This window comes from Ovis canadensis, chromosome 24 (assembly GCF_042477335.2).
Source record: "Ovis canadensis isolate MfBH-ARS-UI-01 breed Bighorn chromosome 24, ARS-UI_OviCan_v2, whole genome shotgun sequence".
NCBI classification, from domain to species: Eukaryota; Metazoa; Chordata; class Mammalia; order Artiodactyla; family Bovidae; genus Ovis; species Ovis canadensis.
The window spans coordinates 21,682,772-21,708,855 of NC_091268.1; the positions used below are offsets into that span (position 1 = coordinate 21,682,772).

The window sequence follows — 26,084 nt, forward strand, 5'->3', positions numbered from 1 at the left end:
CCAGTATTCTTTCCTGGAGAATCCCATGGACATAGGAGTCTGGCGGGCTGCAGTCCATGGGGTCACAAAGAGTCGGACACGACTGAGAAGCTAAGCACAGCACAGACGGATGGAGGGAGCTTCTGCAAATCAGAGAATGTCTAGCCAGCATGCTCTGGATAATTGTTGCCTGTCCCCGCCACCAACATGAAATTGACATCAGCTTCCCCTCATTTCCCCCCACTGCCCTCCCTGGAGCGTGTTCAGGTGACTTAAGACTTGTCTTGACCTGGAGTGGAGAAGATGCCCTTAATGGGAATAAGGACTTCCCAAGTGGCGGAAGTGGTAAAGAACCTACCTGCCAAAGCCAGAGATATAAGAGACACAGGTTTGATCCCTGGGTTGGGAAGATCCCCTGGAGGAGGGCACAGCAACACACTCCAGTACTCTTGCCTGGAAGATCTCATGGACAGAGGAGCTGGTGGGCTACAGTCCTTAGGGTTGCAAAGAATCGGACATGACTGATGCGACTTAGCATGCAAGCACGAGGTGAATGTATTTTTTTCCAGAAAATTCTTTTCAACCATGCTAAGAATCCAGGAGCATCACTAGGGAGGAAAGAAAGACATCTCCAAAGCCCTTTGAAGGTGAAAAATAATTCCATAGGAAGAACGATGATCTTAATTAAATATTAGATGTAATTAGCTCAAAGTGCAAATGTTGGGAATATTAATTAGGGTCTCTTTGGAATGGTTGTCAGTGTTAATAAGAAACCGCAGGGGGTCCCACCAACATCTGTCTGAGAACTCCAGGAATGGGAGTGCATCTCAGGCTCCAAGGACTTGAGTGCTACCTGTAGACTCCTTGGCTACCATGGACACTGTCTGTTAGAGTTGAGCATCCTGGCTTTATTTTTCTGGGCTCCAAAATCACTGCAGATGGTGATTGCAGCAATGAAATTAAAAAACACTTACTCCTTGGAAGGAAAGTTATGACCGACCTAGATAGCATATTAAAAAACAGAGACATTACTTTGCCAACAAAGGTCCGTCTAGTCAAGGCTATGGTTTTTCCTGTGGTCATGTATGGATGTGAGAGTTGGCCTATAAAGAAAGCTGAGCGCTGAAGAATTGATGCTTTTGAACTGTGGTGTTGGAGAAGACTCTTGAGAGTCCCTTGGACTGCAAGGAGATCCAACCAGTCCATACTAAAGGAGATCAGTCCTGGGTATTCATTGGAAGGACTGATGTTGAAGCTGAAACTCCAATACTTGGGCCACCTGGTGCGAAGAGCTGACTCATTTGAAAAGACCCTGATGCTGGGAAAGATTGAGGGCAGGAGGAGAAGGGGACAACAGAGGATAAGATGGTTGGATGGCATCACTGACTCGATAGACGTAGGTTTGGGTGGACTCCGGGAGTTGGTGATGGACAGGGAGGCCTGGAGTACTGCAGTCCATGAGGTCGCAAAGAGTCGGACACGACTGAGCGACTGGACTGAACTGGGCTGAACCCTGGTTCTGCCAGATTGGTTCAGGTTTGGGTGGAGGTTGGGGGTTTGTCCTGGCTCCAGTGGTGCCCCTACTTGGCCCGTGCCGTTGCCTCTCAGAACCTCAGAGCCTTCAGAAGCCAGGCTTCAGGCTTGAGGTGGTGGAAATTTCCCAAGCTGCTATTCTAACACTTGCCAAAGGATACCCCTCGCCCCTCCCCAGTCTGGCAATCGGAAGTTTGGCCTCTTTGAATCAAATACCCTAGCACCTGGGGGCTTCCCACGTGGCACTAGTGGTAAAGAATATGCTTGCCAGTGCAGGAGATGAAACAGACGAAGGTTCCATCCCCAGGTAGGGAAGATGCCTTGGAGAAGGAAATGGCAACCTGCTCCAGTACTCTCTCTTGGAAAAAACCATGGACAGAGGAGCCTGGAGGGCTACAGTCCACGGGGTCACAAAGAGTTGGACATGACTGAGCAACTGACTGACCCTAGCACCTGACATGCCACCTGACGGAAAACGGGTCTCAGCGTCACTGTATATGTGACAGAGAGTGGCTTATTTATTTAAAATCAGAGACGTATCTCCCCACCAGGGAATCTTCTTGCCAGATGAGAGATACCTTGGCATGGGATAAACACAGCTCTGGTTCAGCTCCTGGCTTTCCTCAGCAATACCTGTGGCTGTGACCTCACAATATTATTTACCAGTTCTGGGCCACAGTATCCTTTACAACGAAATAAAGTGGGATTCCAGATGTAAAGCAGAGTCTAGACCTTGGCACTATTAGCCTTCAGAGCTGGATAATCCTTGGCGGTGGGGTGGGGTGATCCTGTGGATCGTAGGGAGTTCAGCAGCATCTCTGGCCCCCTAGATGCTCTAGCTGCTGGTGGTGCTACTTAATCCCCAGTTGTGACGAACGAAAGCGTCTCTAGTCATTGCTTCATGTCTCCTGGGAAGAAATCATCCTTGCTTAAGGACTTTTGCTGTAAAAATGCTCAGCACCATGCCTGATGCCCGCTAGGTGTGAGTTACTCGCTTTGTCTTCTGGGCTCTGGTTTGAAGAGGACGTCTTTCAGATGGAGCAGAGAAGTGTGGCACCATCATTGCTCTTCTCATAAGCCCACTTTTGCTGGGTTTGATGAACCTGTGTGTACAATGTAGATGTCTGGTGATATAAAGAACATTCTGGAAAAGATTCTATGGCATCCTTCTCCCACCATGCTTAACACTGTTGATCTTCAAGTCTGGCTAGCCACCCCGTCCTTGGTTTAGGGAGAAGGCACCCCGTTTTCTCTCCCTGCTTCACCACTGACTGTATTTCCTGCCCAAACTATTTGTGCAACCACAGCTTCTTAACTGATGTCCCCATGATTCATGATAAGTCCCCCAAAATGATGAGAAAACCTTTTCTGCAAAGGGCCCCCAATAGTTCAATAGTTTAGGCTCTGTGGGCTATGTGGTCTCTTGTCGTAGTGACTCAACTCTGACATTGGGGCACAGTGAGCATGGTTATGCTCCAATAAAACTTTATTTACAAAAACAAGCCATGGGCCAGATTTCTTCCAGAGTTCATTTGCCCATCCCTCTCCTATCCCCACCCCCTCCATCCTGTTACCAAATGAAGCCTGACAGAGCCCAGAGTTCACTGTCTAAGCATGCACTCACTTAGCAAATACTGGGGTCTGTTGACTTTGCAGCTAGTGTGCTTTGGAACCCTGGGGATAGAGCAGAGAATATGACACAGTCTTCTACCCTCTGGACGTTCACAGGCAAATCATCAGGCAATGGCGGTACCTCGAGTTATGTGGGAAGTGAGCAAAGCTGTGATGGAGCTTAGAGGACAGGCAGCTGATGTGATGTAATTGTCAAGGAGACTGGCTAGGGGATCTGGAACCTCCAAGAGAAGCCGAGGGCTCCCCTGGTGGCTCAGCGGTAAAGAATCCTCCTGCCAGTGCAGGAGACACGGGTTCAATCCCTGGTCCAGGAAGATCCAACGTGCCGGAGGGCAACAAAGCCCATTCGCCACGACTACTGAGCCTGTGCTCTTGAGCCCAGGAGCCACAGCGTTGAAGCCCATGTGCCTAAAGCCTGAGCTTCCAAAGAAAAGCCACCACAGTGAGATACCCACACACCGCAAGTTGAGAGTAGCCCCACCCTTTAAACTAGAGAAAAGCCTGCACAGCAATGAAGACCCAGCAGAGCCAAAGTAAATAAATAAATATTAAAAAAGAGAGAGAGAGAAGCTGAGACTAGCCAGGCAAGGGAGTAGGGGAGAACTTCCCAAGCACAGGAGGCAGCAAACAGGAAGACATGATGTTGTTGAGAGGATAAAGAGACCGTACGCTTCCTGAGGTCAAGCCCTTCCCTGGGCAGTGCAGAGAGAGGTCAGGTCCTAGCGCAGAGCGGCTGCTGTTTTGCAGAAGCACACAGGACTGGTTCTCTCTTCCTGAGATGGCTCTGCCATGCGGAAAGGCTAGGTGGGCGTATACGTTCCAGGGAAAGAATTTCTACTGAAGGCGGAGCAAGGAAAGCTGTGTCTATACTGACCATCTCTCTCTACCCCTGATCCTGTGAGCATTTCAGGCTCCCTTGGTGTTTTTCACAAGACTGTCTTTCAGAGACAAGTGACGGGAGGGGCAGGAGAGGCTGAAATAGATCTTTGGGCGGAAGTGAAAATCTGTCCCAGTGTATTTCCCTTTGGAGGATTCTCAAGGTCCCAAAGCTTCTAGGACTTCTTATGAGCCAGAAAGAAGTTGCGTTGCATGGAATTTCTGTGCACAAGTCTATGTTCTTTGAGCAGCCCTGTAGAAGAAAAGAATGCTAGTCGGCTGATACACAGTATTTTTTTTCTTGGTATTAGTCAAGACCTTTTTGGTTGCATGTAATGGAAAATCGGACTTACACAGACATTTACTGAGTTATGGAATTTAAACAGCATCATTACTGACTGCAGAAAGAGATGGGTCCAAGACTTCAGATGACGTCAGGGGGACTCAGTGGGTCTGTGTCTCCATTTCTGGGCTCCGTTTTCCTCCAGGTCGGCTTCTGCTTTAGGGAGGCCCCCTTTCAAGGGGCATTTCTTGGTAGCTCCAAGCTCCTATTATGTTTTCCAGTTACCAGTCATCGTAGTGAAGGAACTTCCTCCCTGAACGCCAGTCAGGTCCCAGGATTAAGCTTCTCAGGAATGGCAAGGGGTCAATTTGCTAACCGGCTTAGAGGGACGGGCATGAGTCCCCATCACTGTGGCCGTGAGAGGAGAGCGCTCTCTTTGGTCAGCCAGGCTGGGTCACGTGGGGCTCGGCCACATCTGCAGGTGGTGGGCTGGGAGTGGAGGTGTCCCCTGAGAGGGAACCGGGCTTATCCTTGGAGAGGCTGAGCAGTGAGCTACAGTGACGGCGAATGTGGTTTCCCAAGGAGAGATAGCTAACTTTGCACCTCAAGCGATCCAACCCCAGCACAGTCGGACCTTCAGCTCCCAAAGTGCTGTGAAAACACGTTGCCAAGAAATCCACGGCTGTGCATTTTTGCTTCCGATGGCACAGACATTTGGAGAAATTAGTCCAGGGGAGGAAAGGGCCTGCTGGGGGTGTTTTCACTCGTAAAATGTTTTAAACTTATCCTATGCGCTGTTCTCTTACAAGCGTCGTCTTTAACATTCTAATTAAGGTTCCTTCTAAACAAATGCACCCGCTCTTGGCACCGCTCTGAGAATAAACTTTTTTTTTCTACCCTCTCTGTCGTAATGGGTTTTGTTGCACTCAAGTTGCTTGGGCTGAAGATGCTCTCAAATGTCAGTGGCAGGGACTCTGGAGATGGGAGAGATTCTGACATCGTTGCCCTGGTATCATTACAGGAGGGCTGAAGTCACATCTAATTGACCACAGACAATGGGAGAGGGAACTATTTGGTGGGCTTAATTGCTAAGCTTTCCCTGTCTCTCTCTGGCTGTGCAATCCTATTTCTTAAGACCATGGAAAATTTAGACCTCTGGGTTATAGTCTCTGATGCTGTGTGTGTGTGTGTGTGTGTGTGTGTGTGTGTGTGCGCGTGCGTATGTATGTAGGGTAGTAAAGTTGTGGGGGTGGGGGTGGAGAGACAGGTTTCCTGAAAGGGAAGCATTTGAACTCTTCTTTTTTTATTCTTTTGACTTGACTGTAATTATCACATTGCATGTTTTGCCTGGATCTGAAGGGTGAATTGTTATATAATGCTCTGCTTATAAAAAAAAAAATTAGTCAGGGAATTGGGGGGAGGCACTGATTAATGAGGCCAAGAGTCAAATCCATGTTTTGCAGAGACACTTAAAATGAGACTATCATAGAGGGCCATCGTTGTCCAAATTAGGTCTTGAATTTTCATCAGCCACTTCATGTTGGCTCTGAGAATATCACACACAAACACACACACACACACACACACACACAGAGTGACCCTTGCAAGGACCACCACCCCCATCCCATTATGTGAGCCAAAGCACATAAAATGTTGATTAAATTCTAATACTTACACGAATTGTCTCTCCTCTCAAGAACACACACGTTCAATTTAATCTCTCTTGGCATTTTAAGTATCAAATCAAGGCTCCGCTGTCACTGGCGACAACTACAGCCTCACATGTTCCAAAATGGGAATGAAATGAGAAAGACCTGCCAGAAAAATCCAGTGCAGAACACAGACTCTCACAGTGTGTGGCTGGAAGACATGCGAAAGGGTCTTCCACCTTTCAGAGCCTTGATTTCTGCATCTGTACAGTGGGGCTGTCTCAGTGATGACTGTTCTGTTGTTGTTATTTGCTAAGTCCTGTCTGACTCTTTGTGGCCACCTGAACTGTAACCTGCCAGGCTTCTCTGTCTGTGGAATTTCCCAGGCAAGAATACTGGAGTGGGTTGCCATTTCCTTCTCCAGGGGATCTTCCCCACCCAGGGATGGAACCCATGCCTCCTGCATTGGAAGGCGGGTTCTTTACCAGTGAGCCACCAGGGAGGCCCTGGTGATGGTTACTTCATCCTTATACGGTCTGATGAAGATGGTACCCAAATCAGGCTCTGGGCACTACCCTGGCACCCACGCGACATCCGGGGAGCTGTTGTGTCTGGGCCCGGGGAGAAGGTTCTGCCTGGTGCCCACTCATGCTTTCTCTCCCTCTCTCTGATTTTCCAGGGTAATCAGGAAGCAGCAGCTGCCCCTGACACAATGGCTCAGCCTTACGCTTCGGCCCAGTTTGCCCCCCCTCAGAACGGCATCCCCGCGGAATACACGGCCCCTCACCCCCACCCCGCACCGGAGTACACGGGCCAGACCACCGCCCCGGAGCACACGCTAAACCTGTACCCTCCCGCGCAGTCGCACTCGGAGCAGAGCGCAGCGGACACGAGCGCGCACACCGTCGCGGGCACGGCCACAGTAAGTGTGCGCTGTTCCGGGGGGCGGGGCGGGACTCCTGGAATGGCGGCAGGGCGCGCCTCCATGCGGCTAGGGGGGCCCCACCCTGCAAACCGGTCTCCAAGCTCATCCCTGGCATCCCAGCCCCGCCGGGTTCACCTTACTCACCTGCGTGCATCCTCTCGAGACGCTCGTTTCAATCAATACATTTTCCCATTAACCGCGTGTTTTGTTAAAGGGCAAAGTTAATCTCTTTTCTGCTTCTGCAGTTTTGCTTTTTCTGGAATTATGTCGTCTGTGTGGAATCATACATATGTAATTTTTTTTTAATGCCTTTTTGGAGATACCATTTACATACCGTAAAATCCACCTATTCGAGGTATACAATTCAGGGATCATTATGGTATTTACAGAACTGTACAACCACTGCCACAGTCTGTCTTAGGAATATTTCCAACACCCCCCAATCCATCTGTCCTACAGCCACCCCCTGCCGGGTTCCCGCCCCAGCCCTCCTTATCCTAGCCAAATTCATTCAAGTTGCACCCGCATTGTGGCTTATGTCCCTAGCGTCTTCTTTACTGCAGAGCCCCCGAGGTATGGGTGACCTGGGCTGCCGAAAGGCAGCAAGAGAATTTTGCAGACCTGTTTTGCATTTTGATGGTAGTGGTAACATACCTCTGTGCACCCAAAAGTCACCTTTCTTGTCTATGAATGAATGGAATGGATAAAAAACAAGCAAACAAACGGAAAAGAAACAGTCTATCACCACTGCCAATGGAAACTAACATTGCTGGCTATTCATAAAAGCTAGTCGCTCTAAACAAAAATGATGATTAAAAGTACACCATGTTTATTTACATACCCCCGGAAGTAACCATGCAATATGAATCTCAGGAGAGGTTTATGTAAGCATTTAGGAAACCTTGTTCTGTGGAATTCTTGAGAAGCCTGGACACATGCAGCTTCTGTCCAGAACACTTTATAGGTGCAATGCACTTAGGCCTCTTTCTCCTGACCTCTGAAAAACTAGTATTTGTGAAGAAGTGTATTGGTTTGAAACAGTTATCTGTTTTCTTATAACCAAGTTCAGTTCAATTCAATCGCTCACTCATGTCCAGCTCTTTGCAACCCCATGGACTGTAGCACCTCAGGCTTCCCGGTCCATCACCCACTCCTGGAGCTTGCTCAAACTCATGTCCATCAAGTTGGTGATGCCGTCCAACCATCTCATCCTCTGTCATCCCCTTCTTGTAACCAAGGCAGTCATCTAACTTTACTACCTGGTACCTCATTCATTTGGAAGTTCAGTTTGGAGATTTTTCAAAATAATGTAAATTGAAAAGTTTTCTATTGCTTTCCCTTTTTTATTGTGCCAAAATACATATAAAAATTTTAACCATTTTATCACGTACAGTCCAGTGGCATTAAGTACATTCACAGGGTAGCACATCCATCACTACTACAGAGTCCCAGACGTCCCCATCACCCCAACAGGAAACCCAGTATCCATCAGGCAGACGTCTTCCATTCCTCCCTCCCCGCAGCCCCTGGGAGTCACGAGTCTGCTTTCTTTCTGTATACATTTGCCTCTTCTGGCTTTTTCAGAAGACTCAGTCATACAGTATATGACTTTTGTGTCTGCCTCCTTTCATTTAGAATGCTTTCAAGGTTCATCCACGTTGTAGGATGGACCAGTACTTCATTCTTTTTCTACGACTGAATCCTATTCCACTGTATGGATAGGTCATATTTTGTTTATCCATCCATCCATTGATGGGCATTTGGGTTGTTTCTACCTCTTGGCTATTGTCAAGAGTGCTGCCCCTGTCTTGTTTGTCATTGTTTGCTGTAACGTAGAGATGGATTTATTAAATGGGCTTGCAAATGTAGTAGGTGTTTCTTGTCGTTGGGTTGACTACCAGTGGTAGTGATGGGGCTGTTGTTCATTTGTGTGTTGTTTTTTTTTGGTGTGATAACCAATGGTAGGGCTTGTTATTTTAGGCCTAAAAATGTTCCCATCAGGCATTATTTATTAAGCTTCCACATGGACCAACCATACACACACTGCTGTGGAAGATTCATTCCTTCACTCACAAAGATTTATTAAACATCTGCTTAGGCCAGGACTCATACTTCATGCTGTGAGTGAGCCAGACGGAAATGGTCTTTTCCATCTTTTTTGAAAAAAATTGTTTTTTGGCTGCACTGGGTCTTCATTGCTGTGTGCACGGGCTTTCTCCAGGTGCGGAGAGTGGGGCTCCTTTCCAGCTGCGGCGCACAGGCTTCTCATCGCGATGGCTTCTCTTGCGCGGGCCCAGTAGTTGTGGCACGTCGGCTTTGTTGCCCCATGGCACGTGGACTCCTCCCAGACCAGGGATTGAACCCATGACCCTTGGATTGGCAGGCGGATTCTTAACCACTGGACCACCATGGAAGTCCAGCTCATTCCTTCTTAGAACTAAATGTGGGAGACAGTAAAAATGTAGAAATCAGATACCTCTATAAATACACATGGTGAGACATGCTCTTAAGGAAAAGACGGGTGCTATGGAGGATTAAAAAAAGCAGAGGTACCACCTGCAAATGAGTAGCCGGGGGGCTTTTCTTCAAGGACATGATATTTAAGGGGAAAAGAAAAAGCTTCCAGGTAAAAGGAATGCCAAGGTCATAGGTCTCAAGGTTGGAAAGAGCTGAAAAAAAAAAATGAGGCAGTATGTCTAAGGGCTTGTGAAGAGGGTGTCGGGATGCAAAGGAGCACAGTGGCAAAGGAGAACAAGAAGCAGCCACAGGGATCCTATGGTGTATTCTATAAGGGGGTGGGCTTCCCAGCTGAAAGCTATGGGAAACCACTGAAAAGCATTTAAGGCAGAAAAGTTAAAAAAATGACATTTTGAAGGAAAGAATTAATTATGCCTATGCTGTGCTGAGTCGCTCAGTCATGTCCAGCTATTTGCAACTCTATGGACTGTAGCCCTGCCAGGCTCCCCTGTCCATGAGGATTCTCCAGGCAAGAATACTGGAGTGGGTTGCCATGCCCTTCTCTGGGGCATCTTCCAGACCCAGGGATCGAACCCATTTCTCCCACATTGCAGGTGAATTCTTTACCATTTGAGCCACCAGGGATGCTTACCTTAAAGGAAATATTAAGCCAGCAGGGGAGATGAGAAACTCAGTATCCTTTTCTCACACGAAGAACTCTTAAGAGATCAACCTGGCGACTTTTAAATTGCATGTTGTGTGTTCACAGTGCCCCCGGCACTACAGCGAGGTGACATGGGGAGCAAACAGGCTCCCTCTATCAGGGAGCTTTACACAGACAGCCAAATACATAGATCAAAGATGGTTCCACCAGGGTCAATGTGAACAACTTTTTTCAGTGTTTATTTTTATTATGTATTTATTTGGCTGTGCCAGGTCTTGGCTGTGGCACATGGGTCTTCAGTCCTGTTGTGGCATGCTGGATCCTTAGTTTAGGCATCTAGTTCCCCACCCAGGGATGGCACCTGGGCTCCCTGCATTTCGAGCTTGGAGTCTTAACCACTGGACTACCAGAGAAGTTCCTGCGACTTCTCATTAAAGGTTGTCGAATGAACAGAAATGGTCAGTGCTAAAGGCAATATGGTGAGCCGTTTGCATAAAGAGCTTGAATTGACACCTTTGTCAAGTGTAGGGAATGGAGAGGAAGTCAAGGACTGATCACTAGAGAGCTCATAGGTGGTGAGGTTTGGAAGAAAAGGCTCTATTGAATGACCTAAAGAGGGTACCTGGATGGAGGGCTGAACCAAAGATTGTTGTCATGGCAGCCTGGCAGGTATAAACTGAGGACATGATTGAAGCTGGCAGATTGGACAACATTGAAGACCCAGGAGAAAGTAAAGTACTGGGAGCGATTCCAGGGAGCTAGGAGTTGAAGAATAAATGGGAAATACCAGAGTGGGTATGTGCAGTACCCTCATAAACCTTTGGAGTAAAGAGGAGAAAGAAAAGATAGCAAAAGAAGAGCACAGAGGGCTGAGGAACCGGTTTGTAGGAAAGTGGATTTTGATTCAATATTTTATACCACAGAGAAGAGAGATGGAGGAAGGACAGGGAATCAGAGATAGGGAATGACTCGAGGGAGAAAGCAGCAAAGTATTTTAGAGGAAATGGGAAGGAATCTGACCTTGAGCACACAGATTCAGTAGGTGGTCTGGGAAAGGAAAAGATGTACTTTATTGTTTACAGTTCCATTGACATATAAATGACATACAATAAGCTGCTGCTACGCTAAGTCACTTCAGTCGTGTCCGACTCTGTGCAACCCCATGGCAGCCCACCGGGCTCCTCCGTCCCTGGGGTTCTCCAGGCAAGAAAACTGGAGTGGGTTACCATTTCCTTCTCCAGTGCATGAAAATGAAAAGTGAAAGTGAAGTCGCCCAGTCATGTCTGACTCTTAGTGACCCCATGGACTGCAGCCCACCAGGCTCCTCCATCCATGGGATTTTCCAGGCAAGAGTACTGGAGTGGGGTGCCATTGCCTTCGCCATGCTTAATAATTTTGTAATTATTTAGTGTCAATAAGTACATATGTATGGAACCATTTCTACTCTCATGATAATAGATATATCCATCATCTTCAAAGTTTTCTTTTTTTTCCACCTAGTAATCACTTTATTTTTGTTTATTTATTTGTTCATTTGTTTATTTATATTAAATTGTAGTGATTTACAATGTTGTGTTAGTTTCAGAAGTACATATATACAGCTGTACATATATTCAGTTATATATACATATATATGTACATACATATGTGTCTATATATATATATATATTCTTTTTCATTTTATATATAGTAATTTGTATCTCTTAATCCTAGATTCCCAATTTATCCCTCCCCTGCCTTTTCCCTTGTTTTGTGTATCTGTGAATCTGTTTCTATTCTGTAAATAAGTTCATTTGCTCCATATTTTAAATTCCATGTATAATTCAGATCATACAATGTTTGTCCTTCTCTTTGTGACTTACTTCACCTTGTATGATCATCTCTAGGTCCATCCATGTTGCCGCAAATGGCATTATTTCATTCTTTTTTATGGTTGAGTAATATTCCAGTGTATATTTATATGTAACAGTAAAGAAGTTCCTTAAAAAACTAAAATGCATATGATCCAGTGATTGCATCCTGGGTATTTATCTAGAAAAAGGAAACTATAACTTGAAAAGATACATGCACCTCAGAGTTGGCTCATAACCCCTCTGTAATCTTCCCTCTCTATTCTCTCTCCCCATTCCCAGGAATCAACTGATCTGCTCCTGTAGTTTAGTTTTCAATTTCTAGAATTTTCTATAAGTGACAGCAAGCATTGCATGTTTTTCCCCTCCTCCTCTGGCTCCACTCTCACTCAGCATCATTGCTCACAGCTTTGTCCACCTTGTCGCATGCATCAGTCCATTCCGTCAGTTCACTCACTCAGTCGTGTCCAGCTCTTAGTGACCCCATGGACTGCAGGCACGCCAAGCTTCACTGTCCATCACCAACTCCTGGAGCTTGGTCAAACTCATGTCTATCAGGTCAGTGATGCCATCTAGCCATATCATCCTCTGTCGTCCCCTTCTCCTCCTGCCCTCAGTCTTTCCGAGCATCAGGTCTTTTCCAGTGAGTCGCCTCTTCACATCAGGTGGCCAAAGTGTTGGAGTTTCAGCTTCAGCATCAGTCCTTCCAATGAATATTCAGGACTGATTTCCTTTAGCATTGACTGGTTTGATCTCCTTGCAGTCCAAAGGACTCTCAAGAGTCTTCTCCAACACCACAATTCAAAAGCATCAAGTCTTCAGCACTCAGCTTTTTTTATAGTCCAACCCTCACATCCATACATGATTACTGGAAAAACCATAGCCTTGACTAGACAGACTATTGTTGACAAAGCAATGTCTCTGCTTTTGAATATGCTATCTAGGTTGGTCACAACTTTCCTTCCACGGAGCAGGCATCTTTTAATTTCATGGCTGTAGTCACCATCTGCAGTGATTTTGGAGCCCCCCAAAATAAAATCTGTCACTGTTTCCATTGTTTCCCCATCTATTTGCCACGAAGTGATGGGACTAGATGCCATGATCTTAGTTTTTTGAAAGTTGAGTTTTAAGCCAACTTTTTCACTCTCCTCTTTCACTTTCATCAAGAGGTTCTTTAGTTCTTCTTCAGTTTCTGCCATAAGGGTGGTATCATCTGCATATCTGAGGTTATTGATATTTCTCCCAGCAGTGTAGATTCCAGCTTGTGCTTCCTCCAGGCCAGCATTTTTCATGATGTACTCTGCATATAAGTTAAATAAGCAGGGTGACAGTATACAGCCTTGACATACTCCTTTTCCTATTTGGAACCAGTCTGTTGTTCCATGTCCAGTTCTAACTGTTGCTTCTTGACCTGCATACAGATTTCACAGGTAAGGTGGTCTGGTATTCCCTTCTCTTTAGGAATTTTCCACATTTTGTTGTGCTCTACACAGTCAAAAGCTTTGGGATAGTCAATAAAGCAGAAGTAGATGTTTTTCTGGTATTCTCTTATTTTTTTGTTGTTGTTGTTGTTGTTGTGTTTTTTTTGTTTTTTTTTTTTGATGATCCAGCGGATATTGGCAGTTCGATCTCTGGTTGTTGGCATGCATCAGTAGCCTACTCCTTATATACCGCTTTGTAGAATGTGCCGCAATTTGTTGACTCATTTACCTGTGGATGGGCATCTGGTTGTTTTCCATTTTTGGCCACAAAGAAATGACCAGCTTACAAATAGAGACTGCCATGGATGCCTGAAAACATTTCAGTTTTGAGGCAAAAGAAAGCTGTCACTGTCCATTCTGGTTGCTGTAACAAGAATAGACAGCAGAAATTTATTGCTCACAGTTCAGGAGGCTGGAAGTCTAAGATCAGAGTGCCAGATGGTCAGGGGAGGGTCTGATTCCTGGTTCAGAGCCTCTCTGCCTTTTCACATGATGAGAGGGGGTGAGGGGCTGTATGAGGTCTATTTTATGAGGGCGCTAATCCTATTTGTGAGGGCTGCACCCTCATGACCTAATCACCTTGCCAAAGCCCCATCCTCTAATACCATCACGTGAGACTTGAGAATTCTAACATGTGAATCTGGGGCAGTGAGTGGGGGACACAAACATTCATACCCTAGCAAGAAGGAAGAGTGAGTGTGTGAGGAAACGGATGAATCCCGAGGTCAAGAGACAACTTGAGAAGGTCCTTGTGTGCGACCTTCAAGCTCATCATCAACTGACAGAATGAGAAAGGGAAAAATTTGGAAGCAACAGAATGAGTCCTAAAATTGGGTAAACCTGCCAGGAATCTGGCTCAGACAATCCCTAGGGTTTTTGAAGGGCATGGACAGCCTTTCTGACTTTGGAGACTGTGAAGTTGTGGTGGGACTTGGTTATTTGGTGACTGTGTCTATTCTAGCGATGTTCGGATGGTACATACTGCTTACAGGAGCTCTTCCAGGAAAGAGGACCATGATGAGGTGAAGCGGGAGGGATTTGTGTCTGATCCTGAAGGGAGTCTTAGAACGTAGCCTCTTAGCTGGCTTTGAGGAAGGAGCAGTCATTCTAACAGGTGCCACCTTATTGTCTGCTGCAATTACATACTTGTGCTTTTCTCCCTTCTGCCAAAAGGGAAGATGCTTCTGTTCGTCCATGACCTACTTTTGAGCTGTAGTAACCTGGCCTGACTGTGCAGGACATAGTCTATGACAAGTTTCTTCAAACTGTCTCTGCATCCTTGTGCGTTTACCAAGTGCACCTTCTCTTTACTTAACCTCAAAGTGGGTCAGAGGCATGTTTCTGCCAACCCTGGAATACATAGGCCTGTATCAGACACCTCAGTTATTGCCCACAGGGTAGAGTTGTACCCAGAATAACTCCAACTTTCCTTTGACAGGTGCTCAAAGTGCTTATTGCCAGTCTGAGGTCACTCTGGGGGCTGTTATAGAGAAAAGATCGATCCATCTGGTAGGCTGCAAGAACATCTAATATATGCACATGATTTCACACAAAGTGCAGGATCTGTAAAAGGGAAGCAGACTGCACCCAGAGTTCCCAGCCAGAGTCGAGGAAAGTACAGACAGAAAAGAACTACCAGGTCATCCTTTCAGCTCCCCAAGGGCTGAGATGAGTCCCCGCAGGACATTTTTCTGCTGAATGTCTATTTAATGCGGGCCTCCAAACACATCATGGATCACTGTGCTGACAGAGCCAATGCTGTATTATATTAGAGACTGCTCCTGACAAGGTATTTTACTCTTGACATATTATAATTAGAGATTTGCAAGTGGTGAATTTCTCCATGTATCTCCAATAGCAACTTAACTTCTATTTTTAACACCTCTGCAGCCTGTCTAACAGTTTCCCACCAGCTCCAGGAACTAATGGGGAAAAAGAACGTGGGACTTAGAGCTTGGTCTCTGAGCTCTGGGCTCTGTCAACAGAGAGAGGAGCTGTTTAAGAAGCCAGCTTTCACTTGATCTTCAGCTCCTTCTAACTGGAGTGCTAACTGTGTCCCCTGTTTTCATGAATACCTTTGAGAAGATAAGACTTGGGTTGGTGATGACTTCCTGTCCTTAACCCTTTATATGCTGGCTCTTCTTTGGGAGCCGATTATATAGGTAAGGTTTGGAGAAAACTGTTCAGTGCACTCCTTTTTGTTAACTGGTAATTATTATTATTACTATTAATTATTCTGGCAATTAATGTTTGTGGTTAAAAAAATCACACAACAGAAAAGTGTGTAAAATGAAAACTAAAATTTTCTTAGACACAAGAGTCACCAATTCTTTGTATTTCCTTCCAGAAATGCTTTATGCAAACACAAACATATGCCTGTGTCTTAGTCTGTTCAGGCTGCTATAACAAAAATGTTATAAATTGGCTGACTCATAAACAGTAAGTATTTATTTCTCACCGTTTGCAGGGTGGGAAGTCCAAGATAGTGGCATCAGTAGATTTGGTGTCTGGTGAGAATTCACCTCCTGGTTCATGAAGAGCCATCTTGTCACTGAGTCCTCACTTAGCAGAAGCATCAGGGGAGCTCTTAGGAGTCTCCTTTATTTTATTTTTATTGGAATATAATTGCTTTACAATGTTGTGTTAGTTTCTGCTGTATGACAAAGTGACTCGACCATATGCAAACATATAGTCCCTCCCTCTTTGATCTCTCTCCCACCTCAGCCCCAACCCCGCCATCTAGGTCACCACAGAACACTGAGCTGAGCTCCCTGTACTTTGTATCCGCTTCTCACTAGCTATCTGTTTTACACAAGGCAGTGTATATATGTCAATCCAAATCCCCCACTTTGTCCCACCCTCCCCTTCCCTTTGGGAATCTCCTTTACAAAGCCACTGATCTCATTCATGGCAACACTAGTGGTAAAGAACCCACCTGCCAATGCAGGAAACATAAAAAACGTGGGTTTGATCCTGGATTGGGAAGATCCCCTGGAGCAGGGAATGGCTACCCACTCCAGTATTCTTGCCTGAGAACTCCATGGACAGAGAAGCCTGGTGGGCTACAGTTCATGGGGTTGAAAAGAATTGGACACAACTGATGGACAGGGAGGCCTGGCGTGCTGCGATTCATGGGGTCGCAAAGAGTCGGACACGACTCAGCGACTGAGCTGAACTGAACTGACGTGATTGAACAGGCATGTACAGTCTCATTCATGAGGACTCCACCTCATGACCTGATCACCTTGCAAAGGCCCCACCTCCTAATATCATCACCTTGGGATCTAGGATTTCAGCATATGAATTTTGAGGAGATACAACTCTTGGTTTATAGCAGCCTGACTGTCTGTTTCTCTCTCTGTCTCTTATTCAGTCTTCACATCTTCTAACTTCTCACTAGTTCCATTCCCAAAAGGACAGAATTAAAGTCTATTAATCACCTGCTTTGGCACCTTTTATATCTTAGAGATCGTTCTGTATCAAGCTTCGCATTCTTTTCTTTTTTTTTCCTTTTGTGTGCTGTCTGACATAGAGAGGTCTGCCAGTGATTGAATTGGGTTGTTCCTGGGGTTCATTTTGCAGGGTCTGTATTCTCAATAGGCTGTAGTGAGCAGCTGAGAGCAAATAGCACTGCCCACTTCCGGTATCTCTATGAATGGTTAAAGGTGCCTGGGTTTAAATGTAGACCCTCCAGGGAGCCACGTGCAGCCCGCAGACAGTCTAAAAAGGCCTGCCGCCCTCACCCTTGCCCAGAACATTGTGCCATCCAGTTCAGTTCACGGCCATTCCCCCGTGTGTCTGTGGCTATACTTCTCTTTAACAAAAGAAAGTAACTTGAGAGCTGTCTGGTGTCAGGGAGAAGAAAAGGAAAGACATGCTACCACTGATTGAGACCTGTTATGGTCACAGACCCTACCAGGCACACTTTCATCCTTCATCTCGTCTTGTCCTCACCAAACCTTTTACAGGGCGTCCCCGGTGGCTCAGCAGTAAAGAATCCACCTACAATGCAAGAGACGTGTCTTTGATCCCTGGGTCAGGAAGATCCCTTGGAGAAGGCAATGGCAACCCACTCCAGTATTCTTGCCTGGAAAATCCCATGGACAGAGGAGCCTGGCGGGCTGCAGTCCAAAGGATCACAAAAGAGACAGACACGACTTGGAGAGGAAATAGCGATAGCAAAGACTTTAGATGCTATTAGTGCTCCCCATGTTACACTGAGAGGCCGAGGTTCAAGATGCCATGAGTATGAGGAGTTGTGAGGGCAGAGTAGAGACACTCACCAGCTAGGTCTAGTGTCAAAGTTCAGACTTTCCTCAGTCTCCAGGCTCTTCCCTACGAGGTCTCCTGGCCAGCAGCTAAGATGACCAGTGCCCAGGACCAAGGTGGACAATCTACAGTTCCACCTAAGGCTGGCTTCTTCAGCCTGCTCTCCAGTTTAGAGAAGCATGTCAGCTAAGAAGCTGAAATCAGCATTTGCCAGGGTTAGCCCCTCGGCTTCACCATTTCCACGGTGAAGGCTGTTGGACCGGTTGTTTGACCTCTCTGCCCTTAGAGTCCTACTGTTCCTTTCTTGCATGGTGGTTCTGCCATTCTCCAAACACCCTTCCTCTTCCCTTCTAAACATCACCAGAGAAAAAGTTTTTTAAAAAATACCAGAGAGCCCCTCTTCCTGTCGGAAGACTGTGGCATTCCCTGCTTCCGTTTAAAGTTTGGCAAAATCACTAAAAGATGCCAGTCTAAAAATAGGGTAAGGAGCTCCATCAAAACAGAAGGCAGGGACTTCCCTAGTGGTCTAGTGGTTAACAATCTGCCTTGTAGTACAGGGGATGTGAGTTTGATCCCTGGTTGAGGAACTAAGATCCCACATGCCATGGGGCAACTAAGCCTGCACAGTGTAATAGAAGATCCTGCATGCCACAACTAAGACTCGATGCAGCCAAATAAATAAATAAAAATAAATGTTTTAAGAAACAGGAGGCAGAGCATCCAGTCTCAGAAATAACAGTGTTTGCTCATCGAGTCTCAGGCTATGTTGTAATCACTGTACATGTACAATCTTGACCCTCCATTATCAAAAAAAGAGAAAAGAATAAAAATATATAGGAGGCATTGTCATCCTCCAGTTTAAAAACCCGAGGCAAGTAACTTTCTGAAGGTCATTGAAGCTAACAGATGGAAGCCGGGGCTCCAAAACAGTTGTGTCAGACCAAAACTCTTTAGGGCTTGGAGCCCAGAAGGCACCCCCAGGCAGGTTGGGGCACACACCCGGGGCTCGTCTCTCCATCCACAGCTGCGACAAAGAAGAATGCTTTGCCCAGGAATTCCTCCATCCACCCTGGGGAGGGCCCTGGCAGATCCAGGCATGTGCAATATTACAGGCTTAGCGCCGGCTCATATTTGAGACCAGTGCCTTGAGCAAACTCCAATAACATGTTTCAGTGGCTTCAAAATTGTCTTTTCAGATGACAGTGTAGCTGAGCTGTTTTGTCAATACCAGTTCTGCTTTCCTAAGGTTCACATTTGCTTTAAGGACACAGGTACTGCCTCTAGTTCCCTCATGAGGCTGAGTATTATGCGTTTGCTTGCTGTCTATGCTTTAGAATAAATGGTCCGTGGCTTTCAGGATGAATTAAAAGCCTGTGTTACCCAATTCCAGGGCCATTTTACCATTCCAGAGCGCCAGTTGACCGAAGATCACCCAGTCCTGGAGGTCCAGTGTGTATCATTGAGTCCAACCAAGCTCAGTTCAGTTCAGTCACTCAGTCATGTCCAGCTCTTTCTTCAACCCCATGGACTGCAGCACCACCAGGCCTCCTTGTCCATCACCAGCTTCACGAGCTTGCTCAAACTCATGTCCATCGAGTTGGTGATGCCATCCAGCCATCTCATCCTCTGTTGTCCCCTTCTCCTCCTGCCTTCAATCCCTCCCAGCATCAGGGTCTTTTCTAATGAGTCAGTTCTTCACATCAGGTGGCCAAAGTATTGGAGTTTCAGCTTCATCATCAGTGCTTCCAGTGCATATTCAGGACTGACTTCCTTTAGGATCGACTGGTTGGATCTCCTTGCTATCCAAGGGACTCTCAAGAGTCTTCTCCAACACCACAGTTCAAAAGCATCAACTCTTTGGCACTCAGTTTTGGAGCCCAAGTTAGGATAATTCTAAAGCCATGAGCATCAGAGACCCAAGTCTAATGTCTAGGAAGGACAGGCTTCCGGGGCTGCTGCCTGGAAGTCTGAAAGAATTGAAGGTTCTCATGACAAGTCAGGAAAAATGGTCCGGGATAAATAAATACCCTTAGGTATTTTCAGGAGAAGGGGCTTCCCAGGTGGCACAGTGGTAAGGAATCCACCTCCCAATGAAGGAGACGCAAGAGATGTGGGTTCCATCCCTGGGTCTGGAAGATACCCTGGGGTAGGAAATGGCAACCAGCTCCAGTATTCTTGCCTGGAGAATCCCATGGACCGAGAAGCCTGGAGGGCTACAGTCCATGGTGTTGCAAAGAGTTGGACACAACAGTTGCTCAGTCATGTCCAACTCTTTGCGATCCCATGGACTATAGCCCACCAATCTCCTCTGTCCATGGAAATTCTCCAGGCAAGGAGACTGGAGTGAGTTGCCGTTCCCTTCTCCAGGGGATCTTCCTGACCCAGGGATAGAACTCTAGTCTCCTGCATCGCAGGCAGATTCTTTATCATCTAAGCCGCCAGGGAATCCCATAGCCACAGACACCCATACACACATTATCAACACATTATCAGGACAGGTAGTGAAGCATCAAGGTAAAGAGCATGGAGTTCCCATCCCAGTTCTGACCCAGGGTGGGACCGCTGGCATGGGATGGAAACTCTCCGAGCCTCACTTTCTCCCTTTGAGTACACGAGGCTGTGACATCTTGCTGAGATAATGCTGATGAAGGGCTTAGCACAGAGATGGGCACATAGTAAATATTCTACCAGATGAGCTATTGTAATCAGGAAATAATTATGTCATTCTCCATGGGAAATCAGAGCATTCTCCTTTGTCCTGAATTCTTCCTTCTAATTTTTTTTTTCAGGACAATAAATCCATCCTAAGAATTGTGAAATTTCCTGGGTTAAGGGGAAACAAAGACTCAATTTCCCACATTTATTTTAAAAGGGATTCTTGTATGTAATGATTTCCATACAAATTGTTTTCAATCACTCATGCCTGAGTTCAGCTGATGGGTACAAGTAAGTCATTGACCTAAGTCTGGGTCATAGAGAGCAAGGTTAGGGTTTATTAAAGGGATACATGACTTAATGTTTGGCCCACATGGCTGAAGCCATCTTGCTTTTGCTGAACGAGGGAAGAACAGACCTATTCTGTTTCCTTAGGGAGACTTTATTGTTGAATTTCCACTGGGAGTGTTAAGTCACCAGAAATGTTTCTTTGTGACTTTGTCTTCATTTGGTGTTCTGTGCTTGTTCATACCTATATTCACTGTCATCAATTTTACCCTCTCAGTATGACTAAGCAGTCTGTATCCGTGATGAAGATGTTAGTCTTTGAGCAAGTGTTTGTGCAGTGTCATTGTAAAGGGTTGGGATAATGATTGGATAATTCAAAGATGAAGTGGACTGTCTATGAGCTGCACAAACGACTTTTAGGTGTTGGAGGAACCTTTGCATACCCCGTGGCCTCCTACGGTGGTTTCATTCCTCTTGTTTGTTTTTATTCAGAGATTAATCTGTTTTGTGGGCAACATTTGAATCACTTATTAGCCAGCCATCAGCTCATGCTTTTAATTCGTGGCCATATATTTTTCAAGTTGATGGTGAATTCCTACGAAATCTGTGCTCTGTTGGATTTTAGGCAGGAGAAAGAAGTTGGCTGTGCTGTTAATTGAGGGTTTCTGGGGGCTTCCAGCCAGACTCTTGGAGTTTTAGAGTTCGAAGGAACCACCTGTTGCAATCTCCTCATTGTATGGGTGTTAGGTGATCACATAAGTTAAAGGCTGAAACCCAGATACTTTCAGGCTCAGGCAAGTAATGTACCTATATGAACGGGTTTGGTTTATGTTGGAGACATCGGTAAAAGAAATAACTTTCTCCATTAAGATAAGAATGATAAAAGCTTAGGCGTTATGCTGTGTGGGGCTCCCCTGGTGGCTTAGTGGTAAAATATTCGCCTGGAGTGCAGGAGCCACGGGGGACTCGGGTTCGATCCCTAGGTCAGGCAGACCCCCTGGAGCAGGGTATGGCAACCCACTCCAGTATTCTTGCCTGGAGAAACCCATGGATAGAGGAGCCTGGCAGGCTACAGTCCATAGGGTCACAAGAGTCGGACATGACTGTGGTGACTTAGGACGCATGCACGCATGATGCTCTGTGACCCCCTGATAAAACCCTGTTGGCAGTCTGGAGGGCTCGTGGCCCTTCCTCCCTTTCCTATCATTCCATTCAATCTCTGCCACGTTGAATTGCTAGCCCGGCATTGCAATATCTTGATTTTTTTTTTTTCAAGAGCAAGCAGCATTTTGGATTTTTAAAGTGCTCTCCCATTCACTTCTATTTTGTTCCTTTTTGTTATCTGCCCAGCTTCTGAAGATACTAAGTTTATAACCCCTGACTAGTTTTTGAACCTTCATTTATTCTTTTTTAATAAGAGTTGAAATGAGGAAGCTTAACCCTTTAAGTGAGACTCTATTTCAGGTTTATGAGAAAGGCAGCTTGGCTACTTCTGCATGACAATACAGAGGTTCGTAGACTATGAGAGCTTGAAGTGACCATCTGGTCTACCGGCTTTGTTTACAAATGATGCCAAGGCTCAGAGAGGGAATGGGACCTGCCTGAGTCACACAGTGACTATCTCAGCAAAAACTAGAACAGGGACAAGAAAATTTCCACTGTACCATGGCCCTCCCTGTGCTATGACCATGCTTTTTTTCCTCTCTGTCTCCTGGATTCTATAGTAGCTTTCAAAGTCCACTTACTTAGAGTTATCTCTGCATAAAAATAGACAAAGCCCACTAACCCTGCCTGTCAGAGCAAGTCAGGCTATATGATTTAAGGCGCCGTTTCTCTTTGATGTTCCATTTTGGTTCCTAGTCGGAGGTTTCAGCCAGCAGTGGACCCTGCTTCTGTAAAGCCTTCTGGAGTTCTGAAAGGAGGCGATTTTCTCTGTTCTCTCTCCTGCTGACCACAATAGTTGTGCGAGTTGGGCTGTGCTCATTCAGTAGTGTTTTGTGTTCCAGCTGGCTCCTGGGCCAGAACGTTCTAACCAGGGAGTCCTGGATTTTATCTTTGCACCCCTGAAGGGCATGGAGGCTGTCAGATTGTCAAGTGATAGCCTTCAATGTAGAGCTCAGTCCAGGTCATCGTCCCAGCTCCCCAAAGGGCAGAAGATCAAACGGTGGGTTCTGCCCACCTCAGCAGAGTCACCAGACCCTTGCGAGACAAGTCAGTCTGGCCCATGAGCCAAGCAGAGTGCAGTCCCCACAGCAATGCTCATGGGTTCTCCAACTCTTGGACTTAGGAGAGAAGGCCACTATAACACAGACTCTAACTCAGCCCTCTGACATCGGGAATGTCAGAATGTATCCTGTCTAGAGGCCCTGACTTTTATGTGCTCTCTGTGTCCTTGGAACAAAACTACATAGGCAAGTTTGTTCCCCAATAAAACAAAATTTGCAGACTGTACAGTCCAAAATAAGCCAGGACATCAGGACCAAAGTCATTTGAAGGCTTAAGTGTTGCAGACTTTTTTTTTAAAAAGCAATTATCCTCCAATGAGAAATACCTTTTTTTAAAGTCCGTATTCTAGTTTTTGCTGAAATATTCACTGTGTGATTCAGGCAGATCCTAAGATAGTGTATATATATATATATATATATGTATATGTATATATATATATATATAATATATTGTGCTATACCCTAGAGGGGTGGGGTGGGGAGTGGCAGGGAGGTCCAAGAGAGAAGGGACATATGTATGCTTATGGCTGATTCATTGTTGGTTTCTTCCACACAACAATGTGAATCAGCCATGAGCACACAAATGTCCCCTCCCTCTCAGACTTCCCTGCCACCCCCCCCCCCCACCCATCCCACCCGTCCAGGTTGTCACAGGGTACCGAGCTGAGCTCTCTGTGTTGTACAGCAGCTTCCCACCAGCTATCTGTTTCACGCATAAAACTATATATGTCACTGTTACGGTCTCCGTTCATCTCACCCTCTCCTTCCCCTGCTAGGTCCATAAGTCTTATCTCTAAGCCTGCATCTCTATTCCTGCCCTGCAGATAGGTTCATCAGTACCATTTTTGTTTTCTAGATTCCACAGATATATATATCTCTTTCTCTATGTTTCTATGTATTTGTTTTTCTCTTTCTGACTTACTTCACTCTGTAAAATAGGCTCTGGGTTCATCTACCTCATTAGAACTGACTCATATCTGTGCAGACTTGTTTTGGAAGCAAAAAGGCTTTTCAGAAAAATCATGGAATTAGTTGCAAATAATACAGTTCAACAAGTTTGAGCTGCCCTCTCTCTGAAAAGGGGGAAATATTAATGTGGGTCCTGATTGTATATGCATGCTTCCTTGCATCATTTGTATCTGATTCTACAACCCCACGATGGACTGTAACCCACCAGGCCTCTCTGTCCACAGAATTTTCCTGGCAAGAACACTAGAGTGGGGTGCCATGCCCTCCTCCAGGGGGCATCTGGATTGGTAGATGGGGAGAAACAAATAGAAATTTGGGAAACTGAAAGAAAAATATTTTTTTAAAAAAAAGAGTCAATTATCCTGTGTGAGTAATGTCTAAATAACAATATCTAGCAGGTAGGGAGTGCATGTTAAATGCCCAGTGCAGCGATGCTCCCAGTGCTTTGGACATGATCTGATGGAAGCTTGCAGCATCCAGAGGAGGCGGGTACCATAATTAACCCCTTGTTATCGAGGTGAGAAAACCAGAGCATGGGGAAATCAAGGAGTGGGTTCAGGTCACACCACAAAGCCACTAAGGGCAGAGCTGAGATTCAGAGGAAGTCAGTTCAACTCAGGGTTTGCTTCCTAACTCACTCCTGAGCCACGTGCTACGCTGCAAATTTTACTCACATTCCATAACCCATCATGGGAGGGTTGTGACGATGCCAGAATGACAGGTAAGGAAACAGCCCAGATGTTCCGTAACTTGCCCCCAGGCCGTACAACTAATAAAGGGAAGGGAATAAATGCCAGCAGAAGCCTGGTAGATTCCTAAACCCAAAATGTGTGACTTCCCCATCAGAAATCATTTATTTTACCAAAATGACAGTCCCTGCTATTTTAAACAGGATAATAATGTAGCAAACAAGTATCTTAACAATCTTCCTGGTAATTCTTACTTTAGCTCTAAACTGCCTCAATTTATACACACACACACACACACACACACACACACACTTGCATCTCCCAATCACCACCTCCCCCTATAGCATCCAGTGACCCCCATGGAGTGAAAGGGACCTTCAGACCCCTTGGCAAGCTGACTAGAGGAAGCCTGGATCTCCCAGAGAAACTTGCTACAAGGAAATCGCTAATTATAACCCAAATTGTATTTGACTTCTGCATCTCTGCTTCACGTTATCACACTGTAATTTAAAGAGATTGTTCCCTGGCCTTTTTTTAGGGGAAGAAATTAACTACCTTTTTTTTTTTTCATACTGAGAAAAGCGGTGGTAGCAGCAGTACCCGAATGACAGGAGGTGGGTCTTGTCCCCCCTTTTCCCTCTAATTGGCTTGCAAGTGGGAGTCAGGTTAGCAATTATGCGAGGAGTTGCCTAGGGTTCCAGGCAGTGTCTCCGGGTGACACTCATCTGGTGAGTTCACAAAAGGGAAAGAGATCCTGGGGGTGGGGCAGACTGGGGGGACGAGCCTCAGAGTCTCCTTGACTCCTGGAGGTGGAAGTTCAGAGACAGGAGAGAGGCAAGGCAGCTTAGTCCTGAGATTTGAAAATCTTTTGTTTTGAATCTTAGAAAGTGAAAGTGAAGTCGCTCAGTCGTGTCTGACTCTTAGCAACCCCGTGGACTGCAGTTTACCAGGCTCCTCCCTCCATGGGATTTTCCAGGCAAGAGTACTGGAGTGGGTTGCCATTGCCTTCTCCGTTTGAATCTTGGAAGCCTGTGGCATTGAAGAATGGAGGGGACCTGATCAAAGGTTGCAAAGAGAAGTAGGGAACATGGCATAGACCCTAGAGCCTTGGATGTCCTTCTGCCTGGTCCAGCAGCCCCCAGTCCAGCCTTTCCCTCTTCTTTCCAGCCTTCACCTCTCCCAGGCCTTTAGTATCAGCATTAATTAGCTAAGCCAAGGCTTGGCAAACTGACCCAATGAGTCAGTTCTGGCCCACTGCCCCTTTTTGTCAATAAAGTTTTATTGGCACACAGTCATACCAGTCCTTTCATGTATTGCCCATGGCTACCTTTGCGTTACCACAGCAGAACAGAGGAAGTGCAAAGAGACACAGGGCCTGCAAAACTCAAAATTCTTACCCTTTGCCCTTCTGAAGAAAATGTTTGTTCATACCTGAACTAGGACATAGCTTATGTATTGTTGGCCTGCTGAACTTGACTCCACACCTCAAGCCTCCCAAAGGAATTTACTGCCTACATTTAAAAATGGGTGATTTTCATGTGTTTGTTAGCCATCCGTATGTCTTCTTTGGAGAAATGTCTATATGCTCAACATCACTCATTATTAGAGAAATGCAAATCAAAACCACAATGAGGTACCACTTCACACCAGTCAGAATGGC

At 46.0% G+C, this 26,084-nt stretch overlaps 1 protein-coding gene across 21 annotated transcripts in view; it reads left to right on the forward strand.

The window, feature by feature from the left end:
- Positions 1–26,084, forward strand: part of LOC138428933 (RNA binding protein fox-1 homolog 1) — a 436,622-nt gene that overhangs the window by 226,201 nt on the left and 184,337 nt on the right. For all 21 annotated transcript variants that reach the window (XR_011252625.1, XM_069569887.1, XM_069569885.1 and 18 more), the window contains exon 2: positions 6,632–6,874. Coding sequence is in view for 20 of the 21 variants with exons in the window: in XM_069569887.1 (XP_069425988.1) it covers positions 6,632–6,874 (243 nt within the window). In the remaining variant the exon portion in view is untranslated. The remainder of the gene's footprint in view (positions 1–6,631; positions 6,875–26,084) is intronic.